At 37.4% G+C, this 20,589-nt stretch overlaps 1 protein-coding gene across 1 annotated transcript in view; it reads left to right on the forward strand.

Moving 5' to 3' along the window:
• The window catches only part of CDK15 (cyclin dependent kinase 15), a 94,964-nt gene that overhangs the window by 25,458 nt on the left and 48,917 nt on the right, over nt 1–20,589 (forward strand). Inside the window, exons 6-9 of the mRNA XM_069068838.1 lie at nt 4,054–4,116; nt 7,692–7,815; nt 8,762–8,882; nt 14,499–14,592. Of these exons, the coding sequence (XP_068924939.1) occupies nt 4,054–4,116; nt 7,692–7,815; nt 8,762–8,882; nt 14,499–14,592 (402 nt within the window). The remainder of the gene's footprint in view (nt 1–4,053; nt 4,117–7,691; nt 7,816–8,761; nt 8,883–14,498; nt 14,593–20,589) is intronic.

Here is a 20,589-nt window from a genome sequence, read left to right on the forward strand (position 1 = left end):
TTGGCCATAGAGTCAAGCTTTTCTAACACTAGACAAAAGTGATGCTTAGGGCAGCTAGGAAGCACAGTGAATAGAGCACCAGCCCGGGAGTCAGGAGGACCTGAGTTCAAATCCAGCCTCAGACACTTAACACAAAAACTAGCCATGTGACTTTGGGCAAGTCACTTAACCCCAATTGCCCTCCAAAAAGCAAAAAATAAAAAATAAAAAAGAATATCTTCTTTTGAAAAAAATAGTTTATTATTTTTGTTTTCTCCAATTAATAAGAATTTTAAAAATTAATCTGTTCCTTCTACTACCTGCCTATTGAGTATTTTTTAAAGAAAAACCTCAATATTAACTGGACCACATGTCTAGTTCCTCAAAACAAACTCCTACATTAGTCATGTCCATAATGTATGTCTCTTTCCAAAATTTATGTTCATCACCTCTGTTAGGAGAGGTCATGTTTCATCTTCCTTCTTTTGGACTGGTGATGTGTCATTGATTTGGTGAGAGTTTTAAGTCTTTCAAAGTTGTTTTTCCCTGGTTGTAGTAATTGTTCTAGTTCTGCTCACTTCACTCTGCATCAGTTCATAAAGGTCTTCCTCTGATTTCACTTCATCATTCCTAATTGCACAGTAATATTCCATTACATTTATAGGCCACAAATTCTCTAGCAATTTCCCAATAGGAGGGCACCCCTTCTTAGCTTCTAATTTTGGGGCTACCATGAAAAGTTGTTTTGAATATTTTTGTACAGTTAGATCCTTTTCTTCCTTCTTTGACTTCTTTGGAGCATAGGCCTAGTAGTAGCATTGCTGGGTCAAAAGATAAGTTACAGTTTAGTTGCTTTCTAGCCCTTTATTTCCAAATTGCTTTCCAGAACTGCTATACCATTTCACAACTCTACCAACAGTGGACCTGTTTCCCCACAGTCCCTCCAATATTCATTACTTTCCATTTTTGTCATCTCTGCCAATCTGATAGGTGCGATGAAGTACCTCAAAATTGCTTTAATTTGCATTTCTTTTATTGCTAATTATTTAGAACATTTCTTCATATGACTGTTCTTTCTCTTTAAAATAAAATTATTTGTTTTAATCGGTCAAAATCTGTCTTCTCACCCTTCCACTTCAACCTTCCCATCCCTACCTCTGATTAAGAACACAAGAAAACAAAACATACAAAAACCCCCCACAAAACTATACAAGCAGGCATAGTCAATCAAAACAAATTTTCACATTGACCAGATCCAAATAATATTTGTCTCATTCTGCATCCTGAGTCCTTCACCTCTCTATCAGAAGGCAGGTAGCGTATTTCTGCATTAGTCTTCTGGAATCCTAATTGGTTGTTATGCCGATGAGTTCAGCACAATAGTATTCCATCATATTTATATTGTTTGTCCATTCCCCATTCCTCATTTTATGAGCTCCTAATCCTGATTCCCATCCTTTGAAACTTCAAAAAGAGCTTTAATATTTTTTGTACATTCTTAGAGGTTGTTTTGTGAGGACTAATCCCTCCCTTAATATATTCTCCCTCTAATTCTTCCTTGCTCCTTATCCCCTTTCCCTCCTACTTCCCTATTGAATGAAATGAATTTCTGTACCCAACTAAGTGCATATATGTATATTTTTCCTTCTCTTGACCAGTTAAGATGAGAGTGAGGTTTAAATGTCAGGCATAACCCTCCCCCCACACACACTTTAGTCCTTGTTTTTATCGATATCAACTTGCACATTATAATTATGTGACATAATTTCCCCTAACTTTCCTTTCCCTTCCCCTGCAGTATATTCCTCTTTTCCTCTCTTTGCATTCTTTTCTTAAGATCATCCAGATATAACAAACAATTTCCAGACCTTGTCTAATTGTATTCTTTCTGAGAACCCTGATGATAATAGGGTTCAGAGAGGACATATATCATCTCCCCATATTTGAATGTAAGGAGTTTATTCTTATTTAGTTCTTTAACATTGTTCATTTGTGTTTTTAACTTTTTATGTTTCTCTTCACTTCTGTATTTGAAAATCAAATTCTCTGTAGATCTGGTCTTTTCATAATATTTGGAAGCCCTCTATTTCATTAGAAATCCATTTTTCCCCTACAGCATTATATTCAGTTTTGCTGGGTAAGTTATTCTTGGCTGTAAGTCCATATTCTTTGCCTTCTGAAATAACATATTCTAAGTTTTCTGTTTCTTTATAGTGGTGGCTGCTAAATCTTGCGTGACTCTGACTGTGGTCCCTCAGTATTTGAATTCTTTCTGTCTATGTACAGTATTTTTTCTTTGATCTGGAAGCTCAGATTTTGGCTATGACTTTTCTAGGAGCTTTAATTTTTAAGGTTTCTTTCGGGGGGGCTATTGGTGGATTCTTTCTATTTCCACTTTGTTCTCTGGTTCTAAGAGATGTGGGCAGTTTTACTATTTCTTAAAATATGATGTCTAGGTTCTTATTTTTGTCATAGTACAGTGATTCTTAAATTTTTTCTTCTCGATCTTTTTTTCCAAGTCAGTTGTTTTTGCTGTAAGACATCTTATAATTTCTTCTATTTTTTTAGCCTTTGATTTTGTTTTAATATTTCTTGTTGCCTTATGGGTTATTGGCTTCTATTTGGTCCATTCTAATTTTCAAGGGTGTTTGTTTCTTGGGAAAGGTTTTGTACCCCTTGTGGCAAGCGATTAATTTGCTTTCCAAATCTTTCTTCCATAGTTCAAATTTCTTTTAAAAAAAAATTTCCTTCAAGTCTTCTCATTACATTTATAAACACATTTTTTTAACTTTAAAATTTTCTTGCTTCCTTTCTTCCAGGAATTCTAGTTGAATTTGTGCCCAAGCTAAGTTTTCCTCTTAGGTCTTGCTTGTAGATGTTTTGGAGTCATTCTTTTCTTCTGGGTTTGTGTCCTGAACTTCCCTGACACCATAATAGCTCATTATGGTGGGGTTCTTTTTTTTGTTTGCCTGTTCTTCCAGTCTTGGGATCTATAGCACTTTTGGAGGCAAGGTGTGGATTGGTCCTGTTGCTGCTTTCTTGGATATCGAGTGTTATGTTATTTCAGGGTCTCAGGATCTGCAAGCTTTCAGTGCTCCCCAAGTGGTCTGATCCAGGTAAAAGTCTGCTTTCTGAACCCCTGCTCTGAGTTCTGCAAGTTCCTGACCTGTGTTTTGGTCTGTGCGAGAGTGAACTGCCACTGGATTCCTCCTCCATCAGCCAGCTGGGAGTTTCTGTTGACTTAGAGAGGTAGAAGTGTAGGATCCCCTTTGGTCTGGGGTTCCTGCCTTGGTTGGACTTACCTCCTCTACTGGCTAGGTTAGATGCTAGCACTGAGATGTCATTCTGCTCTTGGGTTTGAAGCAAACTGCTATTGCTGACTTCTGAAATTTCTTTTTTCTCCATACACTCCCTATGGCATCCCTACCAGGAAATACCACCCTTCTGTAGGTTTCTTTCTAACTCTGCCCTTGATCTATGACCCAGAACTAGGCAGCGGTCAATAGAGCTTCTAAATACCAAATACCTTCTCTTGCCCTGGTGTACAGCCTGTTTCTATATGCTGGAGTGTGCCTGGCTTGAGCCCCTCTCCAATGTCCCCAGGCCTCCCTATCTGTCTCCCTGTGTTAAGTTGAGCTGGATAAAGGATTCACTGTGACTTCTCCTGGATTTTCCCGTTAGGATTGGGGTTGATGCATTTTCTAAATCTGTTTGGAGGAGTTTGTGGGGGAAAGCACCCTGCACTACTCCAGTCACTCTGCTCTCTTGGCTCTGCCCCTTTTATGTGATTATTGATAACTTGGATTTCTTCCTTTGAAAAGTACCTGTTCATAACATTTAATGGCTTATAAAGTTTAATCAGTTACTTATGTATCTTGGAAATGAAACTTTTATCAGAAAAAATTTATTACTGTTAACCAGCTACCTGTTTGACTTCTAATTTTCACTTCATTAGCTTTCTCAGAATATATTCTGAAGGTTGTCTGCTACTTGTCTAAAAGCTGATACCTGCGTGTGCTAAATTTATTTTTCTTTTCATCCTTTCCTTCTTCTTGCTCCCACTATCTCATTTAGCATACTGATCTGGCCCAGTATATGTCTGAACATCCAGGAGGTCTTCATCCTCACAATGTCAGGGTGAGTATGTTAGGGGACACAGTTCTCTGAAATAGAAGAATTTTGAGATGCATTTTCATCCTCAAAACAGGTCATGTCAATTCTCATGAGACCAAATAAGTGAACAGAGGGCCCTGTTGGGGGTACCTTCCCCAATTTCAACAGAAAAAGAATAGATATAAGATAATAAAACTAGACAGTTGGGCTGGCATCAGATTGGGGAGGGACTTGACTGCCAAACTAAGGAGGATTGTTTAGTTTGGTTTTTGAGTGGCATGATCGTAGCCCTGCTTTTGGAAGATTGACCTAGCACCAGTGTATAAAATGGACTGGAGGAGGGAGGGACCAGTGGCCAACAAATGCTGTCAAAAGGTCAAGAAAGACCTTTGGATTTGGTGATTGAGGTTTCTAATAACTGTTGGAAGAGAAATTTTAGTAGAAAGGCCTTTGAATTTGGTGAGTGAAGTTATTGGTGATATTTGAGAGAGCAGTTTCAGTAAAATGGTGGGAGGAGAAGCTAAATTACAAAGGATTAAGGCATGAATATGGGCTAAGGATGTGATGGCAGCGTCTATACTAGTAAGGAAAGAGCATGTTTGAGGGAAGGGTTTCTTTTTCCTTTCTTTTTATCAGCTAGGAAAAAACTGAATATATCATAGGAAGAAGCCATAGGAGAGGAAGAGTTTGAAAATGCTGGAAGGAGAGAGGATAATTGCTAGCATTTATAGTCCATGCCCCAAACAGAAACTGAAGAAGGGCTGGGCCAGTAACAACACCCTAAGAGTCCATTCTATGATTTCTTTCCCTTCCCTTTTATTATTTCTCTTTCTCTGCTATGTCCTTCTTTTCTTGGCCTTATCCTGCTCTGCCTCCTGGATTCATTGGTTTCTGTCATGTCCCACCTCAGCTCCCACTTTCTGTGAGAGGCATTTCCTGGTCTGACTCCCTGCTCCCCCACTTTGATTTGAGAGTACCTCTCATTTACACTCTTCATGTCTCGTACATACATACTTGTTTGCAGGTTGTTTCTCCCATTAGAATAGGGGTTCTTTGAGACAGGGACCATGCTTTCACCTTTTTTTGTATTCTCAATGCTAAGTACTATTCTTGGCTTTTACGTAGTAAGTGCTTAATAAATACTTCTTTCTTGCTTTGCCCTCTTCTTTATCCCATCCTTTCTCCTTTTTTCTTTCTTCCCTTCACATTGAAGTATTTCTTATTGAAGCATGTTTTTCTGCTATCCTTCCTTTTACCTCTTCTCCCATTACTTCTTTTCATTACCTTTTTCACAGTCATTTACATTTGTCATACCTACAGTTAAACTTTTAACTCACTTCCAGTCTGGTCCAGCTTTATCCATCCCACTATTCTCTATATTATATAGCTAAGCAGGCTTTCTCACAATGAGGCAAGTGTCATGGAAGTAGTGGAAATCTGGTGTGGGGAGAGAGAGAACAAGCAAATTTTCATAGGACTGAATATTATGTGAATGTGAAAAATCAGCAAAGCTGCTATAGGATAATTATTTCTCTTACACTTAAACTATAGCAGGTAAGTTAGGTGATTTGCCCAAAGCAAACAGGGTGTCTAATGGCTCACACATCTCTGGCTCTTGCTTCTCGGTCAGGCCATACCACTCATTAACTTCGGTTTCAAAGTCTTACGTGCCACTGACAGCTGAGCACTGAACTTGGCATGTCTCTGAGATGCCCAGGTTCCCTGATAGGGTGGAAAAATTGATTCATCTATTTAATTCTGCCACTGTCTCCATGTCACCAGGAATGTGAAGGCTGGCACTTTCTTTTCTGAACTGTAGGAACATGTTCTGGGCTGGCATAATCTCCTTAAACACCAGTGTTAGCTTTTGAAATCTCCATTGCCAGTGGCATTGGAAGAAATAGCAAAAGACACTTGGGAAATTGTATGGTTTTTTTCCCTAGTTAGTTTCTGTACTTGTGGAAAACGGATTGGAAGCTGATAACTTTTCTAATTCCCTGGCTTTATAACCACCTGAAACATTTCTTTTTCCTTTTTCCTTCCTTTCATTCCTTATCTTTCTATTTCTCATTTTATTCCCCCCCCAACCAGTGTCTCCCTTTTTTTTAGTTTCCTTTCCTTTTTAATCCATCATCTGTAGCCTTTTCCTTGTATTTTAAAATATGAACCTAGAATTTAAAAAAAAATAAACAAAAAGATAACTGTAACTCCAGTTCCCAGAGTCAATTGACTATGTCTTTCCCAGTCCATGGTCTTTTGTTTTAAGGTTATCTGAGATACAATAAAATTTAAACCCTGGAGAACCATTTCCAGGTTAATACCTATCTTGGGATATGTCCAATGATGGAAAAGTCCTGCTTCTCTTTGGACTTTTTTTAGGTTATGCTTTTCTATGGAAGACTGAAATTTTGAAAATAAAGGCTCCTTCTGTATCAAGGAGCTGAACCTGCCCCTTCCCTAACTTCCCTATTTCTGGTCACATTAGCACTATCTTCCCAGTTTCTTAGCCTTATTAACTAGAAGTTCTCCTTGTTAGCTTTCTCTTTTTTACGCCATGCATCCAATTTGCTGGCCTGTTGTTTCTATTTTTACAATATTTCATATCTAACTTTACCTCTTTTTTCAATCCCTACAACCACTGGTTCAAGCACTTGTCTCTTCTCACCAGGACTATACTAATACCCTTTTATCTGGTCCTCTTTTCTCTAGTCTTTTCCTTTCCAATGAATCCTTCATGTCATTGTCTAAGTAATATTTCTAATATGCAGTTATGATCTTATGTACTCTTACACTCAAAACTCTTAGTGACTTGCCAATTGCCTGCTGAACAAAGTACCTGCAAAATGTCTTGAAAAGCAGGCCTTCTACAATCTGCCTCCATTTTCTCTCTCCAGAGTTATCTCATCCTGTCTACCTTTGCCTTTTGTCTTTGATTGTTCTGTCCCCCAAGCCTGGAATGTAGTCTTCCCTTTCTGCCACCCCATTCCCAAACAACTCACAGAATTGCAAAATCTCTGCATTGGGAGGAACTTCACAAACCATTTGGTCTGACCAGAAATTATACTGATGAATGATTTCCCAACAAGAATGCTACCTCTTCCGAGAATCCTTTCATAACTACCCTTTTACCCCATCATATAAAAGTGATGGGCCTCACCCTCCTCAACTAAGAAAATAAGACTGCCTAAATTTCTCCTTTTCACAGATTACATTTTTCCATGTAACATAGTTGTTTACACACTCATCCTTTGACCCTTCCTCTCTTGTTAAAAACTTAGCTTCTTGAGAGCAATGTCTATACATTACCTATCTTTGTATCTCTGACATCTAGTACAGAGCCTTGGACTTCGTCAAGCATAATAAATGCTAATAACTGAATAAAAATTAATAAAGAGGAACCAGAAAACTAGAGATTTTTTTGTTTGTTTTGGATCATGGTCCAGCAACCTTACTTTTGCTATTTAAAAAATGGTATTTTATTTTGTGTTTCTCTCAAAGTATAATTTTACCGTCCTCTCTTAGAAAACTGTTTTTAATTTGAGTGGATATTAACACATGATACCACAAATCTGCTTAGGTATGATGCTTATTCTTTCCAGCTCTTCATGTTTCAACTTTTGCGGGGCCTGGCTTATATCCACCATCAACACATTCTTCACCGGGATCTGAAACCTCAGAACTTACTCATCAGTTATCTTGGAGAACTCAAATTAGCTGATTTTGGTGAGTCAATCCCTCCTTCCCTGGATCTCGTTCTCATTTATGAACAATGATGCTTTTGTGTGCACATGTTTATTTATCCAATACATTTGCTAGATCTGGCCTTTGAAAACAAGAGACGCAGTACTTAGTGAGCATCTCAAACTTCTATAAGGCATGAAAGAGGTAGAAATGCTGGCTCCTTAACTGTCATCTATCTAGTTAGAGGCTAAAAGTTGGGACTGAGTCTATAAGACAATACTCTTTATTTCAATAGTGGCAGCAAACCAAAGTATAGGAAGGTATCCAGAATGGAAGAAGGATTTCCAAATATAGGGTTGCTGAGGGACCCTCTCCCAGTGGAAATCCTGAATCTGAGCAAAATGCTAATTCCCAGGATGATTTGGGCATATTCTAGAAAGGGAGGATGAAGAGGTCAACTGCAGACTCTGCTTTTCCAGTGTTCTATTGTTGGATACTTGTCTAAAGTCTCAAGCTCTGGGTACTTGGCTTATAGCAGAACTAGCTCTAGTATAGACTATCAGGGAAAAAAATTACCAAACTTTGTATTTTTGGAATGTCTGCCAATTTTTAAATTAAATTTTTAAATAACTTAAATTGAGTAATTTAGTGAAAATTTTAATTTAACATTACAGAACATTTCTTTTTTCAGAAAGAGAGGTATTGAAGTGGCAGAGCCCTCTCTTGCCCTCCTATCTTTATGTCTTATGTCTCAGCCATGTTTAAGTGTCCTTTCCTTGTCCATTACAATCTGATTTTAAAAAATCCAAAATAGAAAACCACCAGAATGATATATTATGATAAGACAAAATAAGGCAAATTGGTGTCTACAAATTAGAACTATTGATCTATTTTCTGAGTGTTTGCTCTTTCATCCGTGCTCTCCCATGACTTGCTTGCATGTGTGTGTGTGTGTGTGTGTGTGTGTGTGTTTTTTCATATCTGGCAGGCCTTGCTCGGGCTAAGTCCATCCCCAGTCAGACATACTCTTCGGAAGTAGTGACCCTCTGGTATCGTCCTCCAGATGCATTGCTAGGAGCCACAGAATATTCCTCTGATTTGGATATCTGGTAAGATCGATACTAAGGCATTTAATGTCCCAAAATACACAAATGAGGTCTTATGCTTACCCATAAAGGCTAGTTATATCACATGTGATTTTTAACTCCTTACAGGCAAGAACCACTTGGTCTTCTGTAATCATTTTTCTTCTAAGAAAAAGAAAAACTATACAGAAGAATGGATCCATCAAAGGCTAGTGGGGGAAAACACAACAAAGACAGCAAATTAAGAAATCCAAAATATTGTATCAATCAACAAACATTTATTAAGCACAATTTTGTATGTAACCTGTTTTTTCTGACCCTTGGTTTCTTGATTTGTAAAAATGGAATAATAATGACTTCCTTCTTCCTAACTCACAGAAAGTGTAAGGGTGGATTTTCCCCATGCAGTGGTGGGAGCCACTTTGTGACTTTATTGTAGAATTGAGGCATTATGGAGCCTCATGAGATGGAGTGTTGAATCTAGGACATTAAAGACTGTCTCTGTAGGTTAAGATTTTGAGGTCATCTGCATTGTACACCCCAGAACCAGCCTAGCCATTTAGAGTCCTTCCTTTTATATAATGTTATGATTTGGAGTTACAAACAACTTCTCATAGGAGAAGAGGAAAACAATCACAATACTCATGGGCTTCCTTGACTCCCTTAGGAGAACAATATTAGAGAAACCCAAAGCATTATTGATATTGTTCATACATTTAAATGTTATATACCAGTGGCCTGGAAATCTCTCCGTTGTTCAGTTGTGTTTGACTCTTTGAGACCCCATTTATTGTTGCTGGGTTTGGGGGGATTTGGGTTTTGTTGGGTTTTTTTGCAAAGATACTGGAGTGGTTCGCCATTTCCTTCTCTAGCTCATTTAACAGATAAGGAAAAGGAGGCGAACAGGATTAAGAGACTTACCCAGGGTCACAAAGCTAGAAATTGTTTGAGACCAGATTTGAATTCAGGAAGATGTCTTCCTGACTACAGGCTCAGCACTCTACCTACTGCAATGTAAGATCTCCCCAAAACTTGAAAAGGACAGCAGAAATGCTACACCAATACCTTGGAAGATACTGATTAACTAATATCCCAGAATAATTTCAGGAAAGATAACTTGATAGTCAAATCTCAGATGTAGCCATCAATTGGTACTACTTTCTAATGACATTTCTAAGGTTTCTCTGGCACTTTGGAACTTTGAAAAGCACAAATTAAAGTCATTATTTCATATTACTTTTATCTTCCTCCAATAAACTCCCACCTCAATGCCTCATTGTGGCTCATGGTTGACAGCTCTCAAAATTTATCACAAGGGAGCTTCAGCTCTGGCAGCTCCCAACCAGCTGGAAAGGCTTAAAGTCTGGATCCAACCATTAATTGTATGTGCTTACCCTCTAAATGTCAGACTTGACATTCAAACAGATTCATCCTTAGAATGTTACCTACCTGGTATTGACTGTTTGTGACCAGAGCTACTCATGAAGACCAAAAACCATTTACTAAAGTGTAAAAGAACTATAATTTGCATCCCTGGATGATGAAATCATAGATTCTTGAAATGTTGAAGTTTTGTTATCATCTAACCATTATTACTATTATTTTGCCCCTATAATGTGGCACATGGGATAGAGAAATGGGCCTAGACTCAGGCAGCTCATCTTCTTGAGTTCAAATCTGGCTTCAGACAGCTGTGAGACCCTGGGCAAGTCACTTAATCCTGTTTGCCTCAGATTCCTCATCTGTAAATGATCTGGAGAAGGAAAACACTAGTATCTTTGCCAAGAAAACCCAAATGGCATCATGAAGAGTTGGACATAACTGAAAACAATGTAATGTGCCAAGTACAATGTGGGACTAGAACAATCAACACTTTTCCATTGAGTTTATTTTATTAAGACTCTCTTAACAGGATAATCACAGGACTCTAGGATTTAAGTTAAGATTTTTTTTTTTTTTACTACAGGGAGAGGGTGGGTCTGGGTGGGAAAGGACATGAGGGGAATGGGAAAAAGAAAGGAGAAGGGGATTGCTAATTGAATGAAAGAAAAAAAAACTAATCCTATTCTACTGGACCATGTAATCCCCATGGAATCCAAACAGAATTCCACTTGCAAAGGCATATGACAGTGAGCATTAACTGTTTTGTCTTAAATAAGCTAATTTTAATAAGTAGTGTTTATAAAAGTTCCTTTGGAGCAGTGTCAGTGGTGGGGTATACATAAAGTGAAAAGGTTAATAGCACCTTGGTTAGATTGTAGAAAATATGTAAGTAGGTTTTACTAACATTCCGAGCATTCTTTAATCCTCTTGCCTCTTTCTTTCTTTTTGATATCCTTTTCAGGCCCTAAAAGATCCAATTAGGGAGCTTTAGCAAGAATAAGGCAGTATTTTAGGAAGATTACATTGGGTTTTGGGGAAGATTTTGCTTTAGAATACAAAGTCCTCTACTCCAAGTTGATTTTAGGCAGCTACTGGGCTTTTTGAAAAATCTCAGGTTGTCTTTGATGAACATGTTATGTACAATTAAGCCTCTTACAGTTAGGCAAGCTTTCAGAAGCAAAGGGAAAATAAGAAAAAAAAACAAAGAAGAAAAGCAGTACCATTTATTATTTGAAATACCTTGCCACTTCCATATATTGTGACATTTTAAATTCATTTCAACACCAAAAAAATGAGATATTAATTCCTCTCTCCCCCAGAAACAACTTAACATATACTAAATGTACTTTGGGGGGAGGGGGGCAGGAAAGAGATGGAGCCAGAGACTTAATACTCTTAAAATACTTCCTTCCTTTAGAATTTGACTTGGGAATTTAGGACCTGTTGCTTTCTCTTAAGGAAAGATTTGTTCAGTGAGACTAGAGAGAAATTTAAGGAAATAGCAAAGAATTCCTGAGTTATTATCTTTTGCTGAAGGTAAAGGTACAAATGAATCAGTAAAAGAATCCATTGCATTTCTCCCTTCTAAAAGGATTTACTGTGGGATGCCAATTGATATCTTATCTGTACCTTACTCTAGAGGTTGCTCTATAGAACAAAAACTCTCTGAGAAGCCTTGAAGATATGAAGAGCCAGGAGAGCAACAGAAATGAAAATTCAAGAAGAGGAAGAAAGTAGAGAGGAGAAAAAGAAGAAAGAAGAGGGGAGATTAAAAAAAAGGGAGAAGAAAAAGGAGGAAGGAGGAGAGAAAAGGAGGAGAAGGAAGAAGAAGAAAAAGGAAGATGAATGGGGAAAAACAGGGAGGAGAAAAAGAAGGGGAAGGAGAAAGGAGGACAAAAAGAAAAGAGAAGATGATGAAGAGATGTCTCTTTGGATCTAAATTTTAGGAATATTAAACAGAGAACTATTGAGAAAATGTATGATAGATATATTCTTAAGACTGGAAAATTTAACAGAATTTTGTTAAAAACTAAAAAAGTTGTAAACAAAAAATAATAAAGGTAAAGTATCTAGTGATATTTTTGGAGAAAATAAATCCGAAAAATAGCAAGTCTGAAAAATTAAGGCAAATTTAAGTTTCTCTTATCAGTGTATTGATTCCACAATTCCCTTTGGAACTTTTCCAGTATTAAAATATAATTGTTAGATATAGTTTGAGACAGTGTTTCTTGAGGTGTCAGATCTCTTGACTAAGGGAAAGTGTTATTCTCAATATGACTCTCCTCACCAAGAACCAAGAGCTGTCTACTAGATGAAAATAGAATTCAATCAAATATTAATACCTTATCTCACCAATACAAAGAACTCCAAACAACTCCATGGTTTGGTAGTACCTGGATAACCGACTTCATGGTATCAAACATCTGGATAAAAAATGAAAAATCAAATAGTTCAAGGAACAGAACACCAGACCTAGTGAGTTTAAAACTTTAATGGGCCCAAGGAACAATAAGAGAGCCTCATTCATAGTTCCCAGCAGCCACCATCATGAACAAGTAACATTAAAAGCCAACAAACCTCTCTTGGTCATGCAACAAAAGCCTCTTGGGGATAAAAAGAACCAAGGTCTAAACTCTAGAATGATGCATACATGTTTATTTGAGCCTTGTTTAAGCATCTAAGAAATAATTCATGTAGTCAACCCCTTGAGCCCTCTTACCCCATATCACTCAAAAGACTCATAATAAGAAGACCTATAATTAACAATAAAATCATTCCCATGCATTTTTAGCCTATGGGAGTCATTCTTTAGCATAATTACCCAGAAAGGAGAATATATTTCATTGGAGTTAAACATTTTGTTTCTCTTCTCAGAAATTGAATAACTGAAGTTAAATGAGAATGTATGGGAAATATATTTTTTTTGGTTATATATTGTGTTCCCAGCTGTAGAGTGTTTCTCTTTTCAAAAGAATTCTCTAAAAGATGAACTTTTTTTTGGCAGGAGCCCTTTATTGTCATAGGAACATTATTGTCCCAGATTTCTTTTCATTCTTTTAAAAATATATCCTTCTCCCTCCTCGCTCTCCTAGTCATAGAGCTATCCTTTGGGATAAAGAGTAAAAAAGATAGAGGGGAAAAAGGACAGTTCTGCAAAACTAACCAACATATAAACAAGTCTGACCCATGCAATGTTCCCCTTCCATAATTCCCCACATCTGCAAAGAAGGGAGAAAAGTTATTTTTTCATCTCCTATTTGGAGCCTCATTTTGTCATTATATACACATTGCTTTCAGTTTCAGAGTTTTTTGACATGGTAGCGCTGCTTCTTTCCATTTATATTGTCTATATTGTTCCCTACATTCCACTTATTTTACTTTACATTGCTTCATAGAAGTATCCTTCTGCTTCTCCAAATTCAAGATAGCCATCCTTTCTTATAGTAAGAGGAGTAACATTCCATGACATGCATGTACCTTAATTTGTTTGGTAGCTCCATAATTACCATCTGTCCAAGATTTCTAACAATAGGTAACCTTGAATAACTGTATCTGAAAGATTTGTTAGGAGAGTAAGTGTGAGTTAGGTCTAGGTTTGCACATATGTGACAGTTAATGCCCCCTTTTCACGTACTGGTGCCACATTTTAATAAAGATATTTATAAGCTTGAGAACATTCAGAGAAGACAAACCAGGTTTGTTTAGAGGGTTACTATTATATGAAGATCACTGAAGGAGATAAGGATGTTTAACAAGGGCAAATGGCCCCATGTGTTGTCATGTTTTTATTATACTATGTTATGGAAATGCTTGTTTTAATCCATAAATTAAAACCAAAATAAATAAATTTTTAAAAGGGGGAAAGGAAGAGTTGAGGAGAATATGAAAGTTGTCTTTAAATATTTTAAAGGTTGCCATGTAGAGAAGGGGTTACATTTGTTCTGTTTGGCCCAAAAGGTACAACTAGGAGAAATGGGTAGAATTTGGAAAGTCTTGGATTTAGATTTGTTACAAGGAAAAACTTTATCATTAGAGCTCTTCAAAATTGGGATGGCTTACCTCGAAAGGAAGTGGGTTCACCCTCATTGGAAGTCTTCAAGAAGAGTCAGGTGACCTCTTGTTAGATGTGTTACAGAGAGAATTCTCATTTTGGTATGGAATGACCTTGATGACTTCTAGGGTCCCTTACAACTCTGACAAACTGGAATTCATATAGTGTCCTCCAAGGTACCAAAATCACCTTTTTCCCTTTTCTAGGGGTGCAGGCTGCATCTTTATTGAAATGCTCCAGGGCCAACCTTTATTTCCTGGAGTTTCTGATATCATTGAACAACTAGAGAAGATCTGGGCGGTAAGAAAAAATATATCTTATTCCTAGAGAAAAACATGCCTAAGTTTCAAACTTTGAGCCAAATCTATCCTGAGGAGGATTGTAACAACTTATCTATTTTTAGGTATTGGTTGTATATAGGGCTCGATTGAGAGTATGGGTTGGACATTGTGGTACATGCACTTGGTTGATATTACCAGAAAGACAGACTGATAGATACCTTTGAGTTTGGGAGTTCTAAGCTATAGTAGGGCTAAAGTTGATCAGGTGTCCACACTAAGTCTGTCACCAATATGATGAGCCTGTGGGAGCATAGGATGGAGGGGAGAACCAGGGACTGGCAAAATGACCCGGGTTGGAAATGGAGTAGGTCAAGGTTTCCATGCCAAGCAGATGGCATGAGTCTGTGAAGAGTTGCTTGCATTTCCAGCTTGAGTAAAATTGGGAGATCCAGTCTCAAATAAAAGTATGGCAACTGTAATATGTGCCACAATTATAATCCACGTAGTAGCAGGATTATAGGGTCATTGTGTTCCTACTGTGATCTTATAGTAGTCCATGAGCCTTCCTTATTCTTGAAAGTCAGGTCGTCTTCTTCTCCTTCATGACCTCAACCCATGATTTTCTCCCAGAGCTAATTTTTGCAAGGAACAGCAAGAGAGCCTCGTTCATAGTTCCTGGAAGCCACCAGCTTCTTCCTCCAGCATCTGTACTACCCATTGATACACACACATACACACACACACACACACACACACACACACACACACACAAACCACTGACTGTATTCAGAAATATTCTATTTGTTAAACACAAGGATTTGATTTTAGTGTAACCTTGTTATATATTGTACTTCTACTGGTCTAATACAGAAGGTCCAATACAGCTTCCAAACTTAGGGGAAATGGAGTCATTTAAATGGTCAAATGTGTTAATCTAGAGATTTACTCCCAGGTAATTTTGAAATTTGATACTCAAGGAGGCAGGCAACTCTTGAGTAATCCTCTTGCTTATGAATATGACCTGGAGTCTTCCACCTGTGTTTCTTGGGAAGAGATGATAGAGTGCCTTTCTAAGGGAGAAAGTCAATTTCTTTATCACTTTCTTCCCATTGTTATTTGGAGTGCCTCTAACTTTTAAAAAATTTTTAGCATGGTCATAAAACCTTTATTTCCTTCTTTTCAGTAAATAATAACAATAACAGTAGTTAAGAAGGTTGTGTGGTATTCAGCTGATTTCTTTCATTCATTGAGTCATCAAAACAAACATACAAACAGCTGAGTGGCCTTTGTCTCCCACTGGACAAATTTGAGAGGTCAAGGGAGAGGGAACAAAATGAAAATTATAAAATAATGATCATATTGTTTCAATAGTTTGGGACACTGTATGAAACTATTATATATTCACTATATAACCTATGAAAATATGATTTGTGCTGATAAAGCACCACTTCAAAGTGTTTGATTTCATTGGTGTGAATATTCTTTCTCCTGATACACATTGAGATCCAATCTTTGAAAATGGGTTACTGAGTTCCTGTGACTGAAAACATTTATCACTGGGGGTAGGTGTAGGGGTGGGAGGTGTGGACAACTTTTTAATGGGGACCTTCTTTGCATCTTAAGTCAACCCCTTTGGGTAATCCAGCTTTTTCTTTAAAATATTTTGGGAATCCTGAGAAGATGTGACAGAATGAAAAGCAACTTAGAATGAAGCTTTTCCCACATCACATCATAATAAGGGAAAAACCTAAGTATAGCAAATATAAGCAATGATAGGAAGAGAATTAAAAGGACCTCCTCTTATATCATTCTTACAGAAAAACTAACTGATGACCATTTTATCAGCTCCTGGTACCTAGCACAACCTTCCCTGTGATATCTTTCTATCCCCTACCCTCAAACCAGGGCTGTGCTAGTCTGGGGCATTCCTTTGTCCTTTGGGAGGATGTCCTTTTAGACATGGGCTTTTTCATCATAAGGATATTATTGCCCCAGATTTATTTGCTTTCCTTTTTAAAAGGCACTCAGTCAAACTCTTTATGAAACAAATATGGTTCTTTTATCCAAACCAGGTAGACATAAAGCAGAGAAAATACTGATTTCACTAATGAATGTTGATGCAAAAGTTTTTTTTAAAAAAGGAGACTATAGCAAAATATTCAGAAAATAATTCAGTGCCACCAAGTTAAGTTGATATCAGCAATGTAAGGATGCTTACACATTAAGAAAACAATGAACATAATCTAATCGGCAAAAGCCACATGGTATTTTTTTAAAATCAGGAATGCTTGAAAGTTCTCTATTTCATTAAATATTCATTTTCCTCTTTAGGATTATACTCAGTATTACTGGGTAGGTTATTCTTGGTTGTAATCCCAGATACCTTGCCTTCAGAAATACCATATTCCAACTCTTTAGCAGTGGTGGCTGCTAAATCTTGTGTGATCATGACTGTGATTCCAAGGCATTTGAATGGTTTCTTTCGAGCTGTTTGAAATATTTTCTCCTTAAACTGGGATCTCTGGATTTTGGCTATAATATTCCTGGGAGTTTTCATTTTGGAATTTCTTCCAGATGGTGACTGCTATATTCTTTCAATTTCTACTTTGCCCTCTGGTTCTAAGATATCTGGGCAATATTCCTTTATAATTTCTTGAAATATAATATCTTGACTCTTTTTTTGTTCATAGGTTTTTAGGTAGTTCAATGATTCTTATTTCTCCTTGATCTATTTTCCAGGTCATTTGTTTTCCCTATATTTCACACTTTCTTCTACTTTTCAATATTTCTTTTTTTACTTTGTTTGATTATATATTGATTTGTCATGGACTTCTATTTGGCGAATTCTAATTTTCAAGGAATTATTTTCTTTGGTAAGGTTTTGTACCTCTTTTACCAAGCTACTAATTCTTCTTTCATATTTTTCTTCCATAGCTCTCATTTGACTTTTATAATAATTTTTAGCTTTTTCTCTAGTCTAGGAATTCTTGTTTAACTTGTGTCCAGTCTGAATTTTCCTTTGAGGTTTTGCCTGTAGATATTTTTAAGTCATTATTTTCTTCTGTGTTTGAGTCTTGAGTTTTCTTGTCACCACGGTAGCTCTTTATGGTCAAGTTCTGTTTTTGTTTGTTCATTTTTCTTGATTTTGGATTTTGTGTTAGTCTTGGATTTTGTTTACTTCTGAAGGGGTGTGTGTGTGTGTGTGTGTGTGTGTGTGTGATGTCTTAGCCTCAGTATTTTTTTATCCTTCTTCAGCCTTCACAGCTAATTTTCTGGGCCTGCAAGTTTTTGGTGCTTCCAAAGTGGTGTGATCCAGAGAGAGGTGTTCACTGCCCTCTTGGGTCTGAGCTCTGCAAGTTGTATCTGTTGGCTTATGTATAGCTGAATTTCAGTAGACTTTTAGCCTTCTGGGAAGTTTTGCAGGTTCAGAGTGACTGAACTGCTGGCTCCTCTTTGGTCTTTGTCTTTTGCTCTGGTTTTTCCAATGCAGGCTTATATGCTGGCTAAAGGTTAGAACTGAGTCACTGCCCTGTTCCTGGGCTCAAATCCACACAACTAAGTTTCTGGAACTTATTCTGTGCTTAGTACTCAGCAAGGGTTCACTAATGACCAAATTTTTCCCCACTGGGTCTATGACTTAGAACTGAATAATAGGCAACAGAGCTTCCAGAGAGCACCCATTCCTGTTTCTAGCTCTAGTTCAGGGATCCTCTAGGTTTTCTTTCTGCCCCAGTGCTTCTTTCCCTGGTGCTCTGTCTTGGCTTCCTTTTGGTCCCTATGCAAAAGAATGCTCTCCATCCCCATCATGTTGCCTTCTCCTGGCTAGCTTCCACACAAGTGTCTGCAGAGCTTTCTGCCTGTCTTCCTATGTTGCCCTGAACTGGAAAAATGATTCACTGTGACTTTTTCTTGGCTTTCCCATTCAGAATTCAGGTTGACCCATTTTCTAGGTTGTTATGGAGAAGGTGTGTGGGAGAGCTAAGGCAAAAAATGCTTTCTGTCATGTCACCATCCTGACTCTGCCCCTGTGAGGTGATTTGAGTGATGGAGGGCTATAAGGTCACCAGCCTCACTTTCTGCTCCAGTACCATCTAGGCCCACTGGCCAGATATTCATCAGCACAAATGGAGATGGCCCAGGATGCAATGGGAGACCCTGGCCCTTTTATGCTAAGGTCTTTTCAGGTCCTCACTTTGAGTGAGGTAACACCCATTCAGTGAATAGGCCTCTTTAAGAAGTGAGTCAAGGGATGGCCCTTTTAATTAAAATCCTCAACTCAGCAGCCCTGAGGGTCTTCCCCTCTAAGTTTGGTCTTTTAAAAAAATTTTTTTTAAGTTTTTTTTGTTTTTTTTTTTGGGAGGGGGGTGATCTTTTTTTAAACATTGATTAGGATAGAGCATTGGAAAGAGCATTGGCATTGAATAATAATAAAAATAATGATAATTCACATTTTTCAAAGTTTGCATAGCACTTTCTTCACAGTAGCCCTGTGAAATATTCTATCAAAAGTATTATTATCACCATTTTATATGAGTAAACTGAGGCTCTGAGAAGTGACTTGTACACAACTGGTAAATGTTTGAAGCAAAATTTGAACCCATCCCCTGACTCCAAGTCCATCACACTGACTCTCAAGTCAGAAGACAGTTTTAAGTCCTGATTCTAACAATTACTATTCATTTATAGACTCTAAGCTTCAATTTTCCCATCAGCAAAATGGAAATAATATTTGCACTTCTTCCTCCAAAGTATCCTATTGTGAAGAAGGCTTTTTTGTAAACCATAGAATCTAAGCTATCTTTATGATCAGTTTAACATGGAGAGCTGATGGTTATGCCATGAAAGCCATTTTCATTTGGGTAGTTGTCTTATGCACAGTGTAATAAAACATGGGGACTTCTCTTTGATGTTTATGATAAAGCATCAAAAATTTAAGATCAATTAAACAGCAACAGATTGACCAAACATAAAGGACTTGCTATTATCTATCTTCTACTTTAAAAAAAAATCAATATCCTTCCTTGCTCATTAAATTTTTCTTCTCCAAAAGTAGAATTATTCTCCAGTCCTATTGACTCATGTAACTCATTGCTGACCTATACACCATTGCTTAAAAATGTCATAGTCTTTTAAAGTAATGAGATAAGATGGTTATATTTCTCTTGGACACATCCCTCTTGGAAATCCTGTTCCCCAGTATCTTATACAAAGAATAAACTTATAAGATCGTGAATAGTTTTATTCCTAAATCTTTCAGATAGATCAGAGATCTGGAAGAGACCAGAAAAAATAATTTAATCCAACCCCCCTCATGTTATACATGGGGAAACAGAGTCCCAGAAAAGATGAGTGATTTGCCCTTGCTGGGAGAGTAAGTCACAAAGGAGGGAATCGAATGCATGTCATCTGACTCCAAATTTTGTGTTCTTTCACTACTCCATGCTATCTTGACGTAGCAGCCTTGTTGTTGTATCTCCACTCTCTTGCTTTGATATAATGGAAGAAAGTCACAAAGGCATAATTTCTGTAACCTCAAGCTTCTCAATTTATTTCCCTGTATGTAGACTATCTCAAAAACAACTGGCCAAATATCCTGCAGGGATGCTGATAAATAATAATAACTAGCATTTCTCTAGGGCTTTAAAGTTTCCAAAAATTCTTTACATGTTAACTTATGAATCAAGAAGTATTTACTAAGTATTTATGTGCTTGGCATTGTAATAGGCACTAGGGATAGAAAGACAAAAGGAAAACAGTTCAAGCCCTCTTGGCTTGTATTCTAACAGGAGAGATAATATGTACGTATGTTACTACATACAGGACACATGCAAAACAGACAGAAGGTAGCCTTGGAGAGGAAGGTACCAATAGCTGAAAGGACCAGAAATGGCCTCATGCAGAAAATGAAAGTTGAGCTGAGTTTCCAAGGAGACCAGGAATTTCAAGTTACATTATATATAGATAGATAGATAGATAGATAGATAGATAGATAGATAGATAGATAGATAGATAGATA

Source organism: Petaurus breviceps, unplaced genomic scaffold (assembly GCF_028583685.1).
Source record: "Petaurus breviceps papuanus isolate PSGF00001 unplaced genomic scaffold, PetGlider_PUasm1.0 90769, whole genome shotgun sequence".
In the NCBI taxonomy this organism is placed as follows: domain Eukaryota; kingdom Metazoa; phylum Chordata; class Mammalia; order Diprotodontia; family Petauridae; genus Petaurus; species Petaurus breviceps.